General features: G+C 40.1%; 1 protein-coding gene across 1 annotated transcript in view; it reads left to right on the forward strand.

The window, feature by feature from the left end:
* The window catches only part of col4a5 (collagen, type IV, alpha 5 (Alport syndrome)), a 72,446-nt gene that overhangs the window by 32,847 nt on the left and 17,052 nt on the right, over window positions 1-22,547 (forward strand). Inside the window, exons 2-29 of the mRNA XM_085349343.1 lie at window positions 1,618-1,674; window positions 4,806-4,895; window positions 5,937-5,981; window positions 6,399-6,443; window positions 6,536-6,598; window positions 6,723-6,776; window positions 6,862-6,888; window positions 7,939-8,019; window positions 8,498-8,560; window positions 8,656-8,691; window positions 8,825-8,866; window positions 8,984-9,076; window positions 10,952-11,005; window positions 11,164-11,220; window positions 12,129-12,173; window positions 12,271-12,324; window positions 12,409-12,450; window positions 15,698-15,791; window positions 16,170-16,454; window positions 16,605-16,694; window positions 16,882-16,952; window positions 17,285-17,476; window positions 17,566-17,734; window positions 19,913-20,005; window positions 20,113-20,217; window positions 20,413-20,510; window positions 20,781-20,931; window positions 21,018-21,131. Coding sequence (XP_085205469.1) covers window positions 1,618-1,674; window positions 4,806-4,895; window positions 5,937-5,981; window positions 6,399-6,443; window positions 6,536-6,598; window positions 6,723-6,776; window positions 6,862-6,888; window positions 7,939-8,019; window positions 8,498-8,560; window positions 8,656-8,691; window positions 8,825-8,866; window positions 8,984-9,076; window positions 10,952-11,005; window positions 11,164-11,220; window positions 12,129-12,173; window positions 12,271-12,324; window positions 12,409-12,450; window positions 15,698-15,791; window positions 16,170-16,454; window positions 16,605-16,694; window positions 16,882-16,952; window positions 17,285-17,476; window positions 17,566-17,734; window positions 19,913-20,005; window positions 20,113-20,217; window positions 20,413-20,510; window positions 20,781-20,931; window positions 21,018-21,131 — 2,410 coding nt within the window. The remainder of the gene's footprint in view (window positions 1-1,617; window positions 1,675-4,805; window positions 4,896-5,936; window positions 5,982-6,398; window positions 6,444-6,535; window positions 6,599-6,722; window positions 6,777-6,861; window positions 6,889-7,938; window positions 8,020-8,497; window positions 8,561-8,655; window positions 8,692-8,824; window positions 8,867-8,983; window positions 9,077-10,951; window positions 11,006-11,163; window positions 11,221-12,128; window positions 12,174-12,270; window positions 12,325-12,408; window positions 12,451-15,697; window positions 15,792-16,169; window positions 16,455-16,604; window positions 16,695-16,881; window positions 16,953-17,284; window positions 17,477-17,565; window positions 17,735-19,912; window positions 20,006-20,112; window positions 20,218-20,412; window positions 20,511-20,780; window positions 20,932-21,017; window positions 21,132-22,547) is intronic.

The raw sequence follows: 22,547 nt of genomic DNA on the forward strand, positions 1-22,547 counted from the left end.
TATTGTATTTCCAGTTGTATTTGATTGCACATATTGGCAGATGCTTTTCTGATCATCATGGCCCACGATACTCTTTGGAAGACCGTGCAATCGCACTGCAGCCAGATCGATATATTGGCAGGGCCGATATTATCGCCCAGCATTAGTTATTTGTCAACCTTTTGGTATCTGAATTTGTAATGGCCAGTAAATGATAATTAAACAAGCTACCAAGTATAATATGGGTTGCATAGCATTCTGTGACTTCCCTGTTGGCAACACATTAGCTGATCCTTATCAGTTTAAAGTAAAAAATGTTACAAATATCACAACCTCATATTGCCTGTTTTTCTTAAGCCAACAATCTAAATCACAGGAATGAAATCAGTTTACAATGACACAAAATCTGCATTATTAAACAGCTAACATGAGTCAAAATGTCAGTGCATTTTTAAGACATTACTTCAGTTCCTTGCAAAGACTAAAACCTACAGAGAAGAAATTCAAATAAGAAGGTTTAAATTAAGAACAATAACAATAAGACAATTTTGCATGTTTACTGCCTTTTATTCCAGAATCTTTCCGATTTCTTAGACTTAATGATAAACTGATGAACCAGGAAATGCACTCAGAGTTTGCTGCGTCCCCTCCGTGTCAGTAAAACGAGAACACCATGAAAAGCGTCAGCTCAAAGACGGACACGAAAACGTTTTTGCAGACACAGAAGAATGTCCGCCCGTCTGTCCTCTCTCGTGCGCTCTCTGCCTCTCCATCTTTCTCACAGCCTGGCTGCCTGGCATGCGTGCAATTGATGCCCGTCTGGCATTCACTGTGTCAACAGGCATGGGAAAAGTTAATCAGGAGCTTGGCACTCCCACTCCACCCATCCATCCATCCATCCATCCATCCCTCCCTCCCTCCTAGTTTTTCTTAACTCTCTCAGTCTTTAGTCCTTCACAAAAAGTGAATCCAAAGTCTAACGGATGGGAAGAAGTGAGATATTTTGGAAGATAAACGTGCTCTCTGTGAGATAAAAGCTTTATTTGATTTGAGTTTAGAGTACTGTTTGGCCTCGCCGACCTTGCAGCTGCGATCTCATCAGCAAACAAACCTGTAGGTGAATCCGCTGACCTTGCTGTTCCTCTGTGGGAAGACATGTGCTGTAATGTGCAAAGTGTAATTATGCAGCGCCCCCCGGTGGCATGCTGAAGCACTTGCTGAAGTTTACTAAATTTACTGTTTGGTTTTACAATTCTGGAAAGGAGTTTGACTGATTTTACATGGCTGAGGCTGCAGATTTGGCAGGAAATTAGGACAAAAAGGAGACGTGGCAGACACATTTTCAGAACCCAGAAAGCTGCTTTCTAGCTTTTACCTGCTTCCTCCACACGTTTGATTTGGTGGACTCTTACACTGGATGCCCTTCCTGATGCAACCTCCAAAGTATTTGTGTCTGTTCCTGGGAATCTTTCGCTTGTTATGGAATTGGAAAAAGTGACTTTAGAGCCTCTATTTTCAGAACACTGGAATGTAATTGCTAGTTTTATTCATCGTTGGAAATGTCGCTGATTTTTTTTTGGTTAAGTAAAAGTCCAAAGACGCTCATTTGTCTTTTTCTTGTTTTGTTTTTTTAAACAGGCTTGCCATGGATGTGCAGGATCCAAATGTGACTGCAGTGGAGTGAAAGGAGAAAAGGTAAACACAGTGTCACACAATCACACGTGGGGTGTTACTAGTAACCACCGTGTTGAGAATGTGAGGACACCACCAGTGTTGGTCAAGTTACTTGAAAAAAGTAATCAGTAACTAATTACTGATTACTTCCCCCAAAAAGTAATCCCGTTACTTTACTGATTACTTATTTTCAAAAGTAATTAATTACTTAGTTACTTAGTTACTTTTTAAAAACACGATTTACAACCTGAATAGGTGATAAAGCGATAGAACTTTCAGCCCAATTCTACTTTTTCTACATAATCCATCATACAAAATGTAATCAAATGGAAAAGTCTCTTTTTTAACTTGTTTTATCAGTTTTAATCTTTTAACTTTATGCATCAAGCAAAAATGTAATTATATGCAACATTCTCTGACTTGAATAAATTAGTTTAACATTTAAACCTATTTTCTGCACATTCCAGCACATGAAATAAAATATTTTTTGTGTTTACACTCAGTCTTTCAAATAGATGCAAGTAAAACACAGCAGAACATAAATAAAGTCAAAGACTCAGCGGTCCTGTTGCTCTATTTTCACCTGTAAAGCAGGAGTACGGCAGGCGCAGGTTCACCCTGGTGCAGGTGTGCCGCGGTCAGTGGAAGAATCCGCGAGTTTCTCTGTGAGTTCCCCATTACGTGGTAGAGCACTCGGTGCTTGCTCGGAAGTTTAGGATTTTTTTTCGCTGTAAAAAGAAGTTTTCTTCCCACGCACAATGCTAATGGACACTAATGTTTTTGTCACTTTTATGGAATCAAACTCAAAGTAAGGTCAGTACTTCCACGCTTTAAACGCTGCACGCTCATACTCTCTCACAATCGATATGTGATCCATTGTTGATCTGCACACAGCTGTTGTCACTAACGGCGCACTCGCTTACGTCACTATCGTGAGACATTCTCGCAAAAAAATCACGGTTTTAGTAACGCAGTAACGCAGCGTTCCTACGGGAAAGTAACGGTAATCTAATTACCGTTTTTGCAATAGTAATCCCTTACTTTACTCGTTACTTGAAAAAAGTAATCAGATTACAGTAATGCGTTACAAGTAACACATTACTGCCCATCTCTGGACACCACAGCCAGTGGGTGTACCCTGAATACTCCCGTCCAATTAATGAACATATTCACTTTGACCTGAAACTTGCGACTGAGGGCACAGAGTTAGGGAGCAAAGGCCCGATTTCTCATAGATTTCTTACACGTAATTAAAAGCAACACATATTTAAAAAAAACACGCACACAGGGAACAGTTTTTCTTGGGATGACTAATGAAATCTTCTTCTTTTTGTTATTACTCTATAACCAGACAAGTGCCGGTCTTACAGTGAAGTCTGCATTTAAGTTGAGTCAGACTTATCACAGGCTGAAACACTGTTGCCAAAATAACGGACACGGGTCTTTAAATAATAAATAATGTCACAGAATCATAACACACAGAGATGTAGTAAAGTAGCAGAAATATGAATTGTGATTTTTTTGAATTTTGTTTCTGTGGATCTTACATTTTGCTGTTGAAGCTCACACATATTTTAAAAGGCAGCCTGGCTCTATTTCCGGCTTTCACCGTGTTTTGTTGCCTGTGATTGTATGAGCTGGATGACGGGAGGAGCTGATGTTTGACAAGATACCAAGACGGGCAAAGTTTTCACCTCATTTACGCAGAAACACCTCGGCTGTTGGAGAACACATTCACACGTTTAATTCAACTCAGTTCAGTTTTATTCACATAGAGCCAAATTACAACAACTGTCACCTCAAAGTGCAAAGACTCCTCAGTAATCAAGAGAAAGCATTCAAGAACTCAAGACAGCAGATTTCATGTTGTGAAATATGTTTTCAATCTTTCTCAGTACATTTTAATCTCCTCTCATTTCTATGAATAATAGTCCAATACTGCAGATTTTGGTATGGATCCAAAACCAAGTAAACACAGGCTTGTATTGCAGATTCTAATACAGATACTTTTAACGCATAAAGGAAGCTTATGTAGAGGGGAGAGCAGTGTCATGATTTATTAGATGAATAATCATTCATTTAACTAAATCAAACACATTTTAATGACCACTACATCACTGGGTCCATAATAATTAGTTAATACAACAAAACACACCTTTCAGATTTTGATGCATTTTGTGGTTTTTGGAGACGTGTAATGTAAATATGAATCTCTCTAAACCATCTGTTGTTTAATGTGCTACAGGTAGGGCTGCACGATTTTGCATAAAATGAGAATCACAATTTTTTTGCTTAGAATTGAGATCACGATTCTCTCACGATTTTCTTTTCCAGTATAAATATTTATTGCACTTATTAACTGCACATCAACTTCGTAACAGTTGAGACTGAACATAAAAACAATAAATAAACATAAAAACAACAAATGTCTCACGTTTTGTCGTTGCTGCAAAACGTTGTACTGCTTGAAATTCCGTCTCCACTGTTGCTCGACACTGCGTGTATAGAGCAGGTAGTGCAACAATAGAAAAATAGTTGCGGGACGGCACTGTGTAACGTTTGTCTAGGGTGTTGATCATTTTCCTAAATCCCTCGTTTTGCACAGTGTTGATGGGAGCCATATCTTTGGTCAGGTGATAAGTGATAGCCTCCGTAATTTCTTTGTGCCTGCGGGAGTTCGACGGGTATAGGGAAGCGCTGTATAAGGTTCCCGTTATTGATGTTTGGGTGGTTGACCGGGACGGACTTTCTCCTGTCACTTTCTCGTCATCCCTGACGTGCTCTCCGTTGTTTTTTCCCTGCTAATTTTAGCATCACACGGCACAGCTTCTGTATCACGTGGTATAAGGCTCCGCCCTTGTCATTTGTTGAGCAGGAAGAGTGAGCGCTTGTTTTCATGCAGAGTACTTCCCGAATCAAAATGCGGTACAATCGTCGTCTTTTTTTTTTTTTTAAATCGTTGTCATTTGGAAATGAGATCGCACATAAGTATGAATCGAGATCGCGATTTTCTAACGATTAATCGTGCAGCCCTAGCTACAGGCTATAAATAACTCTGCCTTTCTATTATGACCAGACTGAAATTAAATCTGAAACTTATCTGGTCTTTAAATATGAAACAAATGATTGTTTGACTGTGTCATTGCTTGCAGGGTGAAAGGGGTTTCCCAGGTTTGACAGGACAGCCAGGCGTCCCAGGATTCCCTGGACCAGAAGGACCAATTGGGCCCAGAGGAGAGAAGGTGGGTTTGTAGGGCAAGGAGACGAGAAGAGAAAAGGAACTGATTTGAATTGAAACTCTGAATATATCAATTTTTGAGACGTGGGTTATTTTCTGACTTTGGATGGCGGCAGTGCATATACAAGAACCCCAACATAAGGCTCTGGGTAACTTTTATGATTTTTTTATAAGCTACTGTCGGTCAACAAACTGACTAAATAATTAGGACAATAATGTGAATAATTGCTAAATATTTAGGTAGTTATGTCATTACATGTATAGATGATGTTTTCCTGCATTAAGCATGTTTTCTGCAGTCAAAAGGTTTTCTGCACATCCCCCTGGATAAGTATAAGATACATTTTTGTTTGTCAAAGCATCAAATACAACAGAAAATCCCACAGACTTCGGCGTCTTTGCGCTGTTGAAAGTGATATAATGCTTTTTAACATGCATAAGTGTTAAACTAATGGCTTGCCACTGCCAGGTGGTTGCCATGTAACGTGATAATGTTATAATATACTTGTGTATAATTCAGCTTGGTTAATATGAAATATGATGTTACTGTAAATTTGAAGTAACACAAAGCATTCAGGTGTTGCAGGTCCATAAACACTACAAATAGGTAGTTTTAGGCTTTTGTTAGGTGGTTGCTAGGTAGGATAATATCAGACGTAGATAAGAACCTTCAGTCGCCGACGCTGCTCACACGCAGCGGTAATCCCGTAAAGGCTCGATTTGAGTGCTTTTACTTCTAAAGCTTTACACAAATCCTGAGCAGTGTTGAATCGATTTTAGCGTATAATCTGGTTCTGATGGTTAACTTTAAGCACATTTTCATGAGAACATTAGCTTTTATACGTTTAGTTTTTCACAGTAGTCCTGTTTGGATATTTACTTAAGTAAAGGACATGAATAAGTTTTCCATTACTTCTACAGTAATACTACTGTAGATTCATTACTTGGCTGTTACTGGTCTTTGATGCTGCTCACAGTGTAGAGTCAAAGATGATCAGGCTCATCATTAATGCTTTCTTGTTTGTTTGTTTGTTCTTTCTCTCAGGGAAGTGATGGACCTCAAGGACCAGGTGGTCCAAAAGGAATTAGAGTAAGTAATTCCCCCATTTTTCCTAAAGACTTCATAGGGATTTTGAGCCGTTGCCACACTGAGAAACATAAGACATGGCTCCATAATTTTATTGATTTTTTTTTATTGAAGTTTATGGATGTTTATGCTTTTTTAAAAACACAGACACACACATAAAAGGTAGTTACATTTTTTTTAAGTAGGTAAATTTCACCTGTTTTTTTCTTCCCCGGTTAAATAAACAGGATGACTTTTTAGTGCTTTCTCAGCGCTGAATAATTTGGGGTTGTAATGCTCTACTTTGGCCAGCAGGTGCCCCCATTTTACCTTATTGTACCTTAACAGTCAGCTAGGTCCTGAAAAAACTCAACACTGGATTCTTTTTTTTCACATTTCAACTTTTAAATGACACATTCTTTTTTTCCCCCTCTCTATCAGGGACCTCCAGGAACACCAGGATTTCCAGGAACACCCGGACTCCCAGTGAGATATTTAAAGAGCTAAGATAATTCTAGCTAACTTAAAATCATGCAGCATTTATGGTTAAACTTCCTGTTTTAATTCCTGTGTATCAGGGTCTACCTGGGCAGGATGGTCCTCCAGGTCCAAGAGGAGTGCCGGGTTGCAATGGGACAAAGGTATCTAATAAAGATGTCTATGAACAATAAAGCAAGTTGTAGAAGAGAAATTTCTTAAAGCCAAAAAAGAATGTTGACACTCAGCGTATCTGTCTTTCAATTTTTTTTCCTTTTCCTTTTTTAGGGTGACAGGGGTTTCCCAGGAAGTCCAGGAATCCCTGGGCAGCCAGGACTTCAAGTGAGTCATTACAGGATGAAGCATCACAGTGATCTGTCTGGTTTTGCTTTGTTTTTTCAAACTTTTCTATTTTACTCATTTACAGGGTCCACCTGGTCTGCCAGGACAAAAGGTAAAAATCAGCACACACACATTTTGTAACTTTGTTACTAATGCTCTTAATGTTAAAAATTGATTAAAAAAAATATAACTTAATTTTCAAGGTTTGAATTCAATTTTTTAAGTTATGTCCTCCACCAGCTAGAAACAAAAGAAGACCAGATTGTCACTTACTTTCCTATTGTCTCATATTTATAATATAATTTGTATGACAATCAATGAAAATAATTGTTGCATTTAGGTAAAATAATCATTTTAGATCTTAGATCCTTTTAAATCTACTTCTTTGTTATTCTTGTCATTCATTGTTCTGAATTAAAAACATGATATGTCAGCAATTTCTGCACTAATATACAGATTTCTATCTCACTGTAGGCTGATATATCTACAGCTTTACAAGCACCACACAACTCAGACTCTAATTTGAAATGTTGACTTGACTGTGCTTTGAACTTGTTATGGCTGGTAGACCTTAATTTAACTCTTACTTAATGGAGTAAATATAAATTCCCTTCACAACTGGGGAAATGTAGAAAAATACATGTGTGGTTTTACAAACCACACATCCACGTCCAGGTTTAAAACCACGTCCAGGTTTAAAAGGCCAAAGACGGGGCTTCTAAGGAAAGGACCAGGAAGCCAATTACAAATAAATAAACATTACACATTTTTTTAAAAAGTTCTGTTTTGAAAATGAAACCATGGAAAATAATTTTTAAAAAATCACTATTTTTTATTTATTCATGTAAACAAAAAACACAACACAACAACAAACAAATAAGAGTTTCGCTAATTTATTTGTCAGTGTTTGCTGTGAAACACACAGATGTGAAAGCTCTACTACTGCCTCTCCTTTAGGTTTCTATAAAAATCAATTTCTATCATTTTTTTTAAACTTTTTTTTTTACTGATGTCAAGTTGAGTTTTTGCTGTATTTGTCCACTAGATGGTGCTCTCTACATTGTTTGATATTCAGAAGCAACATTTCCTTCTTTCCCCTCAGGTTCTTTCCCTTTATGAAGACAAATGTACATTTGAGCATCTCTTTCTCTTTTCTTTGCAGGGAGACCCAGGTGATGTTATCTCCGCCAATCGTTTCGGAGAGAAAGGAGCAGTGGGTTTACCCGGTTTGCCAGGAGGTCCTGTGAGTGAAATATTCTCCTTTTAGAAACACTGTGCTGCCAAAGCTAATTTACACATTTAATTAAATTCACGTGCAGATTCAAAACTTTTCAAATACGTAAGTCAGAATGATGTGTGTATAAAAAACAAAACAAAATGAATGAATGAACAGAACTTGAGCTTTAGGTGTCAAACCGGTCTGTTTAATAATGCGACAAATGAAAATCTGTTTAATTTTGATCATTTATAAGCTGAAATATGACCAATACTGATATTATAAACATAAAGCCATCCCATATCAAGGTGTCTGCTGTATTTATAATTATTGACATTATTTGTTGGTGCTTATGGAAGCATTTTTAGAGCTAGGACTGTAATTTCTCACACACTCACAGAAATGCTCACAGACTCAAACAGAAGCAAAAGGATGAAAATGTTTAGGTTTTTTAAACTGTATGTTTTACCAATTGTCTGTACATCTTTTTCCTTTTATGTCACAGGGCCGACCTGGACCTCCAGGTATACAAGGTCCGGTAGGTCCCCCAGGACCCAGAGGCCTTGAGGTAAAGAGAAGCTGCTACAGCGTAAACCTTTTTTCATCAAAGTTGCACAAATAGCATCAGATTGAAGGCCAACTGTTTCTCGGTTTGTTTCTCAGGGTCGTCCAGGTGCTCCTGGTCCACCCGGGCCTAAGGTGAGATCAGACACTTTGTAACTGATCTTTAGTAAATAAAGACAAAATGATAATACATTTTGAACTATTCTTGGTCATGAAATATACTCCACTGAGCCTGAAGTGACAGCCTCCCTCTGTTTTTTCTCAACAGGGGAATATGGGTTTGAATTTCCAAGGACCCAAAGGAGAAAAGGTACCATAATCGTCACTTTTTTTACTAGAGTTATGTTCAGTCTCTGCCTCAAGCTTGTCTTCTCAGAGCTTTTACTGAATTACTAAACCTGCCACTCTTTCCCTGCCGTGACCATAGGGTGCCCCAGGTTTGCAAGGACCTCCTGGTCCTCCAGGACAGGTTGGGGAGCAGACAAAGCCGGCTGAGACTGAAATTCAGAGAGGAGACAAGGTATAACTATTTTAAAGGCATGGAAGTGGTGAAGTATTCCATTCGCCACAGAAATGAGGACTGACGAGACTAAAATTAGATTTTAAATAGAGAGATTTTACAACGTAGGCTGTTTAAACCAAGTTTAAAACTCAGTATCTCTTGCTGACAGGTGGCAGTCACTCGCTTTATTAACAGATTTTCCATATATATGAAAAAGGTCATTCATATTTTCCATAATGCATGTATTTTACATTGTATCAAAATGCCTCATCTTGGCAGTACCTAATCATTGCTCATAAAAATGTATTAAATGTGTGTGAACATATATAAAAACCAGTTTACGCCAGAGTAATAAATCACAGCCACATGATGGCAGCAGAGAGTATCTATGCCTGCCAATTATATTTAGTCATCTCATTCAGTAAAGAAATAAAAACCACCAGGCGGGCATTGTGTAAAATGTAAATAAATTGCGTAAACAACGTACCAGATGTTTAAACTGAGACATTATTATGACACAAATTATTAGTTCATTTTGAATTTGATGGCAGCAACACATTGCAAAAACTATGGGAAGGGGAAACAAAAGGCTGGAAAAGTAAGTGGCATTAAAAAGCAACAGCTGGAGTAACATTTTGCAACTAACTGGACTCACTGATTGACAAGAGGTCAGTAAAATGATGTGGTATAAAAAGAGCCTCTTAGACAGACAGATGGGCGGGTTTATATGCAAAAAAATACATCTGCAACTACATCTGGTGGGCTTATTTCAGAATAAAGCTTTGAATATCTCATTATCTACCGTACATAATATTAAAATGATTCAGAGAATCTGGAGAAATCTCTGTGTGCAAAAGTCAAGGCTGAAAAACACAGAAACACTCGCAGAAATCACTATCTGTGAACACATTTCAATTTGCCAGCTGCAAATGCAGGTTGAAGGTCTACTGTGTAAAAAAGAAAAAGAAGCAACCATATTTAACACTATCCACAAACACTGACATCTTCTTTAAGTCAAAGCTCATTTAAATTGGACTGAAGCACAGCCTCCAGACTAAAGAGGAGAGGGACTAAGGCTACGTTCACACAGCAGGCGAAAGCGCATCAAATCCGACTTTTTTGACCCTATGCGACACATATCATGGTATGACAGTGTGAACGGCACAAATCCGATATTTTCAAATCCGATCTGGGTCACATTCGTATGTGGTACTGAATCCGATACATATCCGATGTTTTAGAAAGCGACTGCTGTTTGAACGGTCATGTCGCATTAAATCCGTCTTTTACGTCACTGACACAAGACAGACGGCAATTATCAGCTCTGGAGAAGCGCCCGATAAGACATCGTGAACACTTCCTGGCCATCCAGTGTAGATGTTAGTGAAATTGTTGGGAAGACAATGTTGGAGAAACGTGAACATTTTATTTGTACTGTATAATCTGCAGATTCTGACAGAAATCTGCAACTATCCTTTGAAGCACCGCTCCTCTAAAACAGCAATAAGGATCATTATTAGGCCAAATGTAAATAACAAAATAACTTTATAACTTAAAGCAAAATTGCGAAACGTAAAGTCCGAAACAAGTATTTATATTAAGGGCCATCAGTCAAACAGTACTGTTTGGTCTGGGTCTAAAAAGAGCGCGTTGTGTGTGACGTCTGCTTTTGCGCATGCGGGCCGCTTTGAGTGTTCACACAGGAGCACGTTTGCTGTCACATTTTAGTTGAAGTGTGAACAAGCAGACAAAAAAATCGGATTTGATCAAAAAATCTGAATTGAGCATTAAGACCTGCAGTGTGAACGTAGACTAATTGACTTGCCAAATAGATTTGGTTCAAACTCTAAACTCGTTCTGCACTGATTCTGATTTTTTCTCTTTATTCTGCAGGGCGACCAAGGACCTCCTGGCCCTAAAGGTGATCCGGGTTTACCGGGACCTCCTGTAAGTATCTCTGGTCCCCTGAACCAAATTTACCTCCACACATTAAAAGTCCCTCCAGAAAACAGACAAAACATTTAAGTTGCAAGTTGGAAGAAGTGGAGTATCTAGTGTTCTTGATGGTGACTGTGGTGTTTATATGTCTCTTTATCTCACTGTAGGGTCCCTATGGTGGGCAGAAAGGAGAAAAGGGAGAACCAGGAGAGCTGGGAAAACGAGTAAGTACAGCTCTGGAATTTCAAGCAAATCCTTTCACTAAACTTACGTAATCGCCCCTGTGTTGCTAAAATATGTCTGTTGCTCAAAGGTAAACTCAATTCTAAAGCCCTCAACATGTGTACAAGTGCAAGAGTGTCTGGAACCTCATCTCTGACATTTGGTTTAGGCAAAGAGGAAAGGTGTTGCCCAACTTTCTCAAACAACCTGACTATTTTACAGGGTTTCTCTCAGCTTTTTTGTGTGAAACTTTCTGCAAAGAGGGAACTCTCAAACATATTTGCCATTATTTCAGTTTGTACATGTCATTCCTTCAAGACTGCTAAGACACAGCAGAGCTTGAATTCCTGGGTTGAAGCAGTAAGAAGAGACCAAAGGGGATCTATGACGCAGGGTTCATTTGACTGTTACCAGATTGTATGTTCAGTATGTATTCGTAGAATATGTTCTCCAAGCCTTTTAAAGACATACTGAAACCTTATCAATAAGCCCAAAACTCCGGGTAAACCTTCAAACAGCTCTTCATAGATGTGAATACGCATACACATTATTCTACTGTGCACACAGTCATGAAGTCCGGTGTAACGTTTTAAAATGATGAACAAGACCTTGCAGACACCTATTGACTCCAGTTGCATGTGTTGTCAACCTGACCACAGGCCTAACTCAAGTGAATGAGTTAAATATTTATACTTAACAGAGGTATGAATGTAATTTTTATTATTGTAAAACTGGACATTTTAAGAAGGGAGCCAATCTTAGAATTTTTGACTCCCTTTGGGAGTCAGCCTCTAGTGGCCACTGGAGGATGTGCAGTTTTTGCCAATTTTGTAATGCTTCAATATTCAACTCTGGAGATGTCCCCGTTGGTGCAAAGCCTGATCACCATGTTTTTTCCCCCCTTTTGCAGGGAAAACCAGGCAAAGATGGTGATCCTGGTTCTCCAGGATACCCAGTGAGTTCTGCCAACAAACTGCACAATTTATAATCCTTTTCTAAAATGTCTTATAACCTTTTCCTAACATTCTTGTATTGCTTTTTGTCACATTCAGGGGCCCCCTGGAGAGACAGGCCAGCCTGGTCTTCCAGGGAGGGATGGTGAGACAGTAAGTTTCTTCTGAGTATTTTGAATTCTACGAGTCAAACAGTAATGCCACGAACTGTGTAAATATCACTCTTTCTCATTTCAGGGACAAAAAGGTGATCGTGGATTCCCGGGTCCACCAGGGCAGGTGAATGAGAATTTATATTTCATTATTTGTGGAATATTTGTCTTACACTTGAACTCTTAGCACCATTTCATTGTCTACTTATAAATACAATGCTGTGCAAATATCCCAAGCCATCCTTCATTTCTTTGTAGTTTGCTTCAAAAATATAAAGAAATTAACCATTTTTCCTTGGACATTTGAGGCTTATTCACTTATTTGTAGTTGATTTTGAAAAGTGCCACCAGACTTTGATCCACTGATTCATTGTTAGTGAGCCCAAGCACACTGTCAGTGCAGTAAAAGCATAGCTGTCAGAGTCGGCTGCGTGGCAGGCAAGATAAGGACCCAAACGCATGATCACAGGACACAGGAGTGGAATGGAAAATAGGATGGACGATATGAGGAAAAATCTAATATCACAATATTTTTTGGCTGTATCACTATACATGATATGTCTTGAGCCCCAACGCTCCCAGTATTAGGGGCAAAAGGGATGAGACCTCTGAATTTCACCTGAAGTTCATATAAACCATCTCTACAACCACTAAACACAATGAAAACGACAAAACAATTAAAAGAACAGTTATATAATTTCACAAAATGTGCCTAAACACAAACAAGAATCCATGAGGTCACTCAGCTTGATGTAACCAAACCACGACCAAAATTCAAAAGAGGACCGAAACAGTTGTTTCATGTTCGATAAACAATAACATGGAATCGTGCCGTTTTTCTCTGTTCATCTTGCTGATAGCTGGTAGCTCGTATCACAGCTGGTTTATTTGAAGTTTTCTTTGGTGTGTTAGGAGACATTTGCATGTGGAGTTTAAGATGGTCTTAATTTTGCAGTGATGACTTTTCAGCTGGTGGAATAAATTCGTAGCACTGCCACCTTTTGGGCAATGGTCTGACGAGTCTGAATCTCCGGGGTTAGTGATGCATTCGCAGCGTGTGGGAGAAAAAAAACTCACAGTGAATTACATGCAGACAGCTTAATATTTCCATGGCAACCTATACTTGATGGTCACTATACAGTAAGGCTGGGTTTTAATTATCGATTTTCCAATTAAAATCGATTTTAGGTTGATCCTGAATTGATTTTTAAATATAAATGTATTTTGCCAGAAACTTAAGAATCTCAGGTTAAAGCTTTCATTTCAACAACCACCAAACAGCTAAAACAGTAAATGAGAGCAGGTAAACGGATTCCACAAAGACGTAAACACAAAGCGCGGACCCGACGCATCAGAATCAGTGAGATGTTGGCTTTCTCACCCAATGACACGCCGTCGGAGCTGAAAGCCGACATCTCACAGATTCTGATGCTGCAGGTTTTGTCACTCTCCAAATTAACTGAGCCAGCAGCAAAGAAGATCAAAAATAAGCTTCACATTTGATAAACATCGTCATGAATTCCCTCTTATGCCGCGCTCACACTGTGCGATTTTGTCAGTCGCGCGATTCAGCTCCTGCTCAAACTGCACGATTGACTCGCAGGGGTTAGAAGTTCATAGGTCACGATGCAGGTCTTACACTATACGACCCGATGCTCTGATGCGACCTGAGTGCTCACACTGTGCGTCCATAAAATGAAGGTTATAACAGAAATTCTGTCACTCGCTCTCTCTGTCTTTCACTCACACAGACACACCACCACCATCAACTTTGCTAAACTGCTAATGAAAAACATTGATCAGGCAGCTGTGATTGAGCAGCAATGTAGATCCAACTATTTTCACGGTTGTTGTGTTCGTGATAATTTTGTGAGGCCACATGGAAAAGGCTCGGATGAGCTTTCCAAAGTTCTACAAGTTGTGCCTCCATCGCTTGTGTGTCCAGATCACACGCTGCACTGCCGTGCTGCGCCGTCTTTTTCGCTGACATTTGTGTTTGCGCGTGCGCAGTGTGACAAACTGCGGTGACACCCTCACGACGGTCGCTGTTTGAAATCCTCGCGACCAAGCGATTGATGATCGGGAGCTCGTCGTGAGGTGTTAATCGCGTCTCGTTACCCCACGTATACTACACGATACACGACGCACGATGAAGGCCAAAATCGGGCCACTGTCACGGTCTGCGGAGGCAGACCGTGCGGAAATGTGTGTGGTGGACCCAGGAGCGAACACAAGCGAGGATGCAGGAGTGGAGTTAAACAAAAGCGAGCCTTTTATTCTGGCTGATGAAAGGAACAAAACAGAGTGAGGGCAGCATAAGAGTAATAGTTCAAACAGAAAACCTAAACTCAACATAAACTAAGGAAAAGCTATGGCTGGAGATCCGGAACACAGGGGGTGATAACACAGACGACGCGACACAGACTACATGAAACACAGAGACTAAATACACAAGAGGGATGATCAGGGGAAGTGGCCACACATGGGAACACAGCTGACACAGATAAACATAACAAGACATGGCAGGAGTAAACAACACTGACGGGAGACTGTCAAAGTAAAACAGGAAGTACACAGGTGCAAACAGGAGGAGAGAGAGAGCGCGGGCATAGTGGGCTGGGGAAACATGGAATGAAACAAGGAGGGGAGATGAGGGCTCACAGATACATAGAGGGGCACACAGGGGATAAAAGTCACAAGGGGAAGTCAAATAAGGAACAACACAACAGGACAACTTAGGAAACATGACCTAAATAAGGAACGAAATACAAAAATATAAGAAACTAAGAATACTGGGCCCACATGGCCCAGGACCATGACAGCCGATCGGTCAAAACGGTCTCAAATCTCTATTTTCTGCATTATTTGCTTGCTTGTTATGCACCAGTCTACTGTTGTTTACAGTGCTTTCAGCCACTGTTTTTTTTTTATTACCGGCAAAAAGAAACACTATTTTCAACTGTGCAATACGGAAAACATTTAAACTGTGTGTGTGTGATACGAATTACCCACTCCCAATGGAAAATGAACCATTAAGGATGACTATTCAGTGTACAAAGTCCACTAGTCCTGCTAACCGTGAGAAAACTGTAATTATGAGACTTTTTTTTACATTTTTAAAAACACAGCTTAAAATAAGGAAGTGTTTTAAAAAAGAGGAAAGTTTCCATAAGGAGGTAATATTTATCATAGTCTTTGATTTAGGTCCAATAGTCTGTTGTTGTATTTTATATTTATTCTGTTGTAGTTTTTAAAATATTTTTATTTTAAAAATTATATTACAAAAAAAGATTTAAGGATATTTGCAAAGTTTTGTATAGTTTAGTCCATGTGAGTCTTGTGAATTTACTTAATTCTTTTTAACATCCCATCAGGTGATTGGCGGGCCAATAGGGAATCAGGTGGGGCCTAAAGGTGAACCTGGCTTACCTGGAACACCTGGACTCAAAGGAGACAGAGGAGTACAAGGTGAGCTGAAAACACACAGGCACATAACAAGCATACTTATTGTTTGCATTACTTTTAAAGCTAGTTTATACCGGGTACCAAATTTAAGTTCCAAAACAGACATGATAGATGAGATGGTGCAACCTAAATGCACTGGTGTAGGTCTAGAATAACAGATTAAAAATACAATAATACATTTAGGGGAAAGGTTGGGATAAATTGAATAATTTAGGGTTACTGAAAAGGAAATAAAGGGATACAATTATTAATTATGTAAATTAGTTAATGGCCCTTCTTTGCTTTTGGCTGAATAAGACCATTTTTTGAGATTTACTTTTTGATTATCTTTCGCAAAAAAACAAACCAAATAACACTGAAACATCAACCTCCTTTCTCCAGGTTTGACAGGCCCTCCAGGAGAACCGGGATTCACAGGAACCGGTAGTGGGGGTTTTCCTGGACCTCAAGGTTTCCCAGGAGAGCGAGGTCAGAAGGGAGAGATTGGCCCTCCAGGAAACTTTCTGCCAGGCCCCCCAGGTCGTGCAGGGTCTCCTGGATCCCCTGGTCCGCCAGGGCCCCGTGGACTTCCAGGCACTTCCTCAGGTCAAGACTGCATACCAGGACTTCCTGGGGTTCCTGGTGCACAAGGAGGAAGAGGTTTCCCTGGAGAGATAGGACAGAAAGGTGGGGAAATGTCTAAGATAGAATCAAAATAAATGACTCCTGTCAGATTGCTGAAATATCACCCAATCTCCCAAAGAAGTGCATAAGACGGTCTCCCCCTGCAGCCTTTTGCAGAAAAAAGTGACATTAATGATCTGATCGTGTTTTTAGGTGAGAAAGGTGACACCTGTGTGAACTGCATAGGAAGCGTCAATCCCATCCCTGGACCTCAAGGACCTCCAGGACCTCCTGGATTTCCTGGTAAGACCCCTCCCCCAAAGTTTTGTTTCCGTCAGGTGATATTAACAAACTTTCCTGAATCCACAGTAGCAGATTAAAATTGCTTGGTGATCCTTCAGTAATGACATTAAATGTGACAATAAAGACACTGAAGTTTAGTAGACCTCAGGACAGATGTTTTTATGGTCCCTCTTGTTTTCTTCATCAGGACCTCCTGGCGCCCAAGGTTTCAAGGGAGACAGAGGTTTTCCAGGAACACCTGGCTCTGTCGGCCCCAGCGTGAGTATTCTTACTTTTCCTTTCCAAAAGTGGTGATTATCATTGTGGAACTGATATAATTAATGTGTTGCTCACGATTTTTTTTCATCAGAAAAATAAGATTTCATAATAAACGGCATTATTTCTTTGTATTCTTTGATTTAATTTCTCTGTTTGACTTCCCTGTCCCTGGCTCTTGCTTCTTTCCCAAAAAATTGATTCTGTTCACCTGGACGTAGAGTTTTACGTTTTTCCGACTGCAAAGGCTACGTCTGGGTAAACTGAATCAATTTTGGGGGATTTCCTTACCTGGATGATTGAGCATCAAGACATCTTGCTTGTTTCCTTTCCAGGGTCCTCCTGGTGCTCAAGGTCCTCCCGGCCTAAATGGAGAGAAGGGAGATCCAGGTGATCCCATCAGAGTTAATGGTTTGAGTGGAGAGAAGGGTGACACTGGTTTCCCTGGACCACCTGGTCTGCCAGGTCTGGACGGGGCACCTGGTCGTGACGGAGCCCCTGGGCCTCCAGGGCCTAAAGGAGCTCCTGTGAGTGACTTCCACTCAGTCTGTTCATTATTTATCTGAATTAACCCAAACCCCTCTAACCCCAACTAATGTATTTGCAACTGTGACAGGGCTCATTGTTGGTGAAAGGAGAACGAGGCCTCCCCGGTGAGCCAGGTTTCCCTGGTAATCCAGGAGACAGGGGCCCCCCAGGTCTTCCTGGCTTTGGAAATCCAGGACCTCGTGGAGAGAGAGGTATCCAGGGTGTCTCAGGAAGACCGGGACCTGTTGGTGCACCAGGTAAAAAAATCATTTTACGTTTATCCTTATATATATAGATAGATATTCAATGAGAGCTATTGTGATGAAATACAAGTTAGTCATACATAATAAAATAAACAAAATTACCTGATGTGTTGTGCTGTAGCATATCCGGGGAGCGATTATTATAGGCCCCTGTGGGTCTCCCTGCTCAAGAATTTCAACCCATTACAGCACAGTGTGTTACAGGCAGTGATGGGAATAACGGTGTTACAAGTAACGGCGTTACTAACAGCGCTACTTTTTTCAGCAACGAGTAATCTAACTAATTACTATTCGTATCGTTACAACGCCGTTACGGTTACTAACAAGAAAATGCGGTCCGTTACTATGTTTCAACAAACAAACGGTTGAAACTGTGTTCAGCTTACCGCATCTTATATCAGTTGCATGGAAGTAGCTGTAAGTAATCTGGACGCTACAGCTTTAAGCAGCTGCGCAATGAGGCGGCTGCTGTCTCCAGGTAGAAACAGGAGTGATACACCTGCTGCTGTCAGACCTGCAGGTATCAGGCTGTGATGTTCTCCTTTATAGTGGACAGAAATTATTTTTTTGGAGTGGCACAAATAATTTGTGTGGCATCTTATTGAATGCAGAACAGCTGATTGTTCTGTAAATAGTTTGAAATGGTTTTTTTTAAATCAAGGTAAAAGGTAAATGGATGCAAATAACTTTGTTGTTTGCAAAACTTGTGCATAGGATTTTAAAACTGACAATTTATATTTGCATTTAAAAGTTATTAAATATGATTCATTAAACATGTTTGTGGTTGTTACAGTAAAAAATAACTTTTTCTACACTGATTTTATGTTTTTTGTCTGATTTTAGATCAATTGTGTTAATACAGTATGTCAAAATGAAAACATAACTGTAAATTCAGACACGTGAGGTTGTGCTGAAAAGGATGATACCAAACAAGGCAAAGTAAATTGATTGATTGTTAATTCATTTCAACCATGTAAACAATATACAGGTACATTTAGAAAAGAAAATAAGAGAGAAAAAATACTATACAAAAGTCAGTACATTTCAATATTGCTACCATTCTGATTCATTTACACGTTGAAAGGGAGTGTGAAGAAGTAAACACTTATTTAATCCCACCCCTTTGCCATAAGTTATCATATAGTAGTTTTTACCTTTAAAATAGTTTTTAAAGGTAAAATGTGGGGAAAATCAAAAGTAGTTAAAAATGGCCAGTTATACCCTGGACCCCAGAGGGTTAAACGTAACGCAATAGTTACTTTTCAAGTAATTAATTACTTTTAGAATATTGTAACTCAGTTACTAACTCAGTTACTTTTTTGAAGAAGTAACTAGTAACTATAATTAATTACTTTTTCAAAGTAACTTGCCCAACACTGGTTACCAGTGGTGTTTGGTGACTGTGGCCCCAACTGCTTTCAGATCATTAACAAGCTCCTCCTGTCCTGTAATCAATCACCGTTCTTATAATCATCCTTACCCCTTGTATTGAGCTCCAGACTGAGGTTGATTTCCTCCATTTCCTTATAATCACCAACAATTAATATAACACTTTAGCCCATTCGTCCTTTAATGGTCGTTTCGTTTTGCTCATGGTGATGGAAAGGTCAGAATGGAAAATTTAGATTCTGTGGACAGGTGTGCTTTATACACAAAACTCAGATCAGCTGTATCTTATTTATTGACTGTCATCCGTGTGCACATGGGCACACACCCAACCATAGGAGCCAGAATTCTGTTTGACTTCTAGGAGGATCAAATACTTATCTCCCCCACTGTACCTTACCAAATTAGACCAGTGCTGTGTCTCACAATACAGCAAAGTAAATTATATGTTGATCTAATTTATATTTTCACATTATTTATCTCTGAGGTTCTAGCTATAAAATTTTAAAGCTTAGTATATCGTCAAGCTATAGCCTGAGTTGGAATGTACTGTTCATTGCATCAAAAAGTTTTCTTTCCACAACTTGCCTAAAATCTCCTGCAGAGGTCTTGATACTGAACTTTGAAAATGATTTTACTTAAGTTACCTTAAAGAAAACATAGCAAAATAGAATGGACATAGATTTTTCCCACAGGCTATTTGACATCCATTTCATGTCCAATTTTCCTGCCGTCTGCTCACTGAAAGCGTCCAACCTTTTATCTGTGCATTTTGTCATCATGAAGGAACTAAGGGTGAACCTGGTCAGACAATGACAGAGAAAGGGGCCAAAGGAGAAAGAGGTCGGGATGGCGAGCCTGGGCAGCCTGGTTCACCAGGTACACGAGTCACTATTTTGTTGTAAAATAATATACTTTCCATTCACAGTATCTAAAGTAACATACATGCTGCCTGATTGCCTAATTTGGTCATTTCCCTTTGTTAGGTATACCAGGTCAGCCTGGACAGCCTGGTTTTCCCGGTTTATCGGGAGCGAAGGGTGAACCCGGAATCCCAGGCATTGGACTGCCAGGACCTCCAGGACCAAAAGGCAAAGATAGCGATAAACTGTTCTCTATCTGTCTTCCTTTGCTCTTTCTACCTCTGCTTTTTTGTCTTCCTTTGTCCACTTCTATTTACATTCTCTTCTCTTTAACAACTTCTTCTGAGTACTTCCCTACATACTCTCTGCTTTTTGTGTCATTGTTACCTTCTTCATCTCACACTCACTTCTTTCCTCCTCCAGGATTCCCGGGTGTTGGCGGGCAACCAGGAGCCCCTGGAGGACCAGGAAGACCAGGGATAGATGGACGTCCCGGTGAGCTGGGATTTCCTGGACCAAAGGTGTGTGTGTATATATATGTTTTAATATATTTGGATAGTTGTGTATACCAATTTTACTAACATTATTATCTGTAGAAGGCTAAAATAACAAGGATAAAATAATCCTTACAATTTGAAAATGACAGATTTTTTATATTAAGCAATTTTCTCTAAGCAACACATTTTGTTATGCATTAATAGCTTTCATTAAATGCCTCTTGTTCTGTCCTAAACTGTACTGTTCGTCCCTCCCTGTGTGCCTGACGCTCTTTTTGGTTATATGTGTGACAGGGTGAACCTGGTCTTGGACTTCCTGGTCCTCCTGGTTTAACGGGTGCACCGGGCCCTAAAGGTTCCACTGGGCCTAAGGGAGATCCTGGTTTCCCTGGTAACCCCGGTTTGTCAGGACGGCTTGGAGCTGATGGAGCTCCAGGATTCAAAGGTACTCTTTAGATTGTGTGATTGTTTTAGAACAAAATGACACCAGGCCAGAACTTTGAGCTGATACTTTATTCTCTGTCTGTGCAGGCGAGCCTGGTACACCTGGTACACCTGGATCTCGTGGCCCCCCTGGACCCCCCTCTTTTGGTGGAACGGGCCCACCAGGTCTCCCAGGACCTCCGGGCCCAATGGGACCACCAGGTAAGTCACATAAGGTTTGACTGAAAAGAGAAAACTCAGCATTACAGAATATCCATTCTACCGTCAGCAGTTTAAGATGTTAGACATAATCTGATCTCTAGGCTCTGTCTCTGGGCTCTCCTGCTAGTAGGATATGCAGGAGACACCTCATCCAGGTGGATTTTAGTAGTTATCCCAGGCAGATAACAAGAGCAGGAACATTGCTCAACCCTATTTCTATAATTTGACTACTTCACTTTCAGGCTCAGCTCTGACAACCGGACGTCACATTGGTCTATCTGTCAGTCTTTAGCTTAGAGTTTCCTCCACTCTCGAACATAACCCAGAATTCTTGAACCCCTTTACTTGGAGCAGTAACTCACTGCCAGCCAGAAGTAGCGAATCTACTGTACAGCTGAGGTTCTACATGGCCTCAGACTTGAAAGAAATAATTCTCATCCTAGCCACTATTACAAATCACTCTGGTGCAAGATGGAGTTCACTGATCGGTGGTGTTTCTGAAGCCATAGAATCAGAAACACTCTGCTCCTTGGCTGTGCCCAGAGGATCCAACATTCTCCAGTCTGGAGAACGTTGGACTGTAAGTCTAACTTACAATATGACCCAAACCCTGATTATTAGAACAAAGGGACCGAATAGCTTGTAACATTGGGCGCCAATACTTTATTCTTCCAAAATGCTTCCCACAGGTTAGGGGTGTGGTCATATACCCAAAAGCACACATAGAGCAAACTCTATGTATATAAACCCTGGAGCTGAACCACTCCTTCCTACTTTGCAAATCCAGAAGCACTGTTTCCAATATTGCAGAAGTGGGAACCAGGACAACCCCTCAAAATCTTGACCGCCCAGGGGAGTGGAGAGTAAAAATGTTCAAATTATTGTTAACCTGACAGTTCAAATGTTGTTCCTAAATTTATTTAGTATTTAGTATTTATTTATTTATTGTCATTGTCAAGAACAATGAAATTGCGTTTGGGGCTTCCATACAACCCAAAAAAAAGAAGAAAATAATAAATACCCCTTAAAACCCAAGTGTACATATTTAACCCAGTGTGACTCCAATGCAATAAGACAATCCTTAGCAATAATGTTCGTAGAAATTCAGACAAAGACCTGAGAAACATGACAAAATACAACAATGCAACCCATTCAATATTATTGTACTGTGAGATATGATATCAGATATGATAGTTATCTATTTAAGAAAGAGGGGGGGGGGGGGGGGGCAGGAGGGGGAAGAGAATAAAGATATGATGCACCAATGCAGACCAGTTCATTGCTATTAAGAAGTTGGATATGGTTATTGTCCGTGAGAGGGGGGCAGAGAGTTCAGGAGCCTCACAGCCTGTGGATACAGGCTGTTGGCCAGTCTGGATGTTCTGGCCTGTATAGACCTGTACCTTCTCCCTGAGG

This window comes from Diplotaxodon limnothrissa, linkage group LG3, assembly GCF_057381915.1.
Source record: "Diplotaxodon limnothrissa isolate DT_005_m linkage group LG3, D_limnothrissa_male_GT1.1, whole genome shotgun sequence".
NCBI lineage: Eukaryota > Metazoa > Chordata > Actinopteri > Cichliformes > Cichlidae > Diplotaxodon > Diplotaxodon limnothrissa.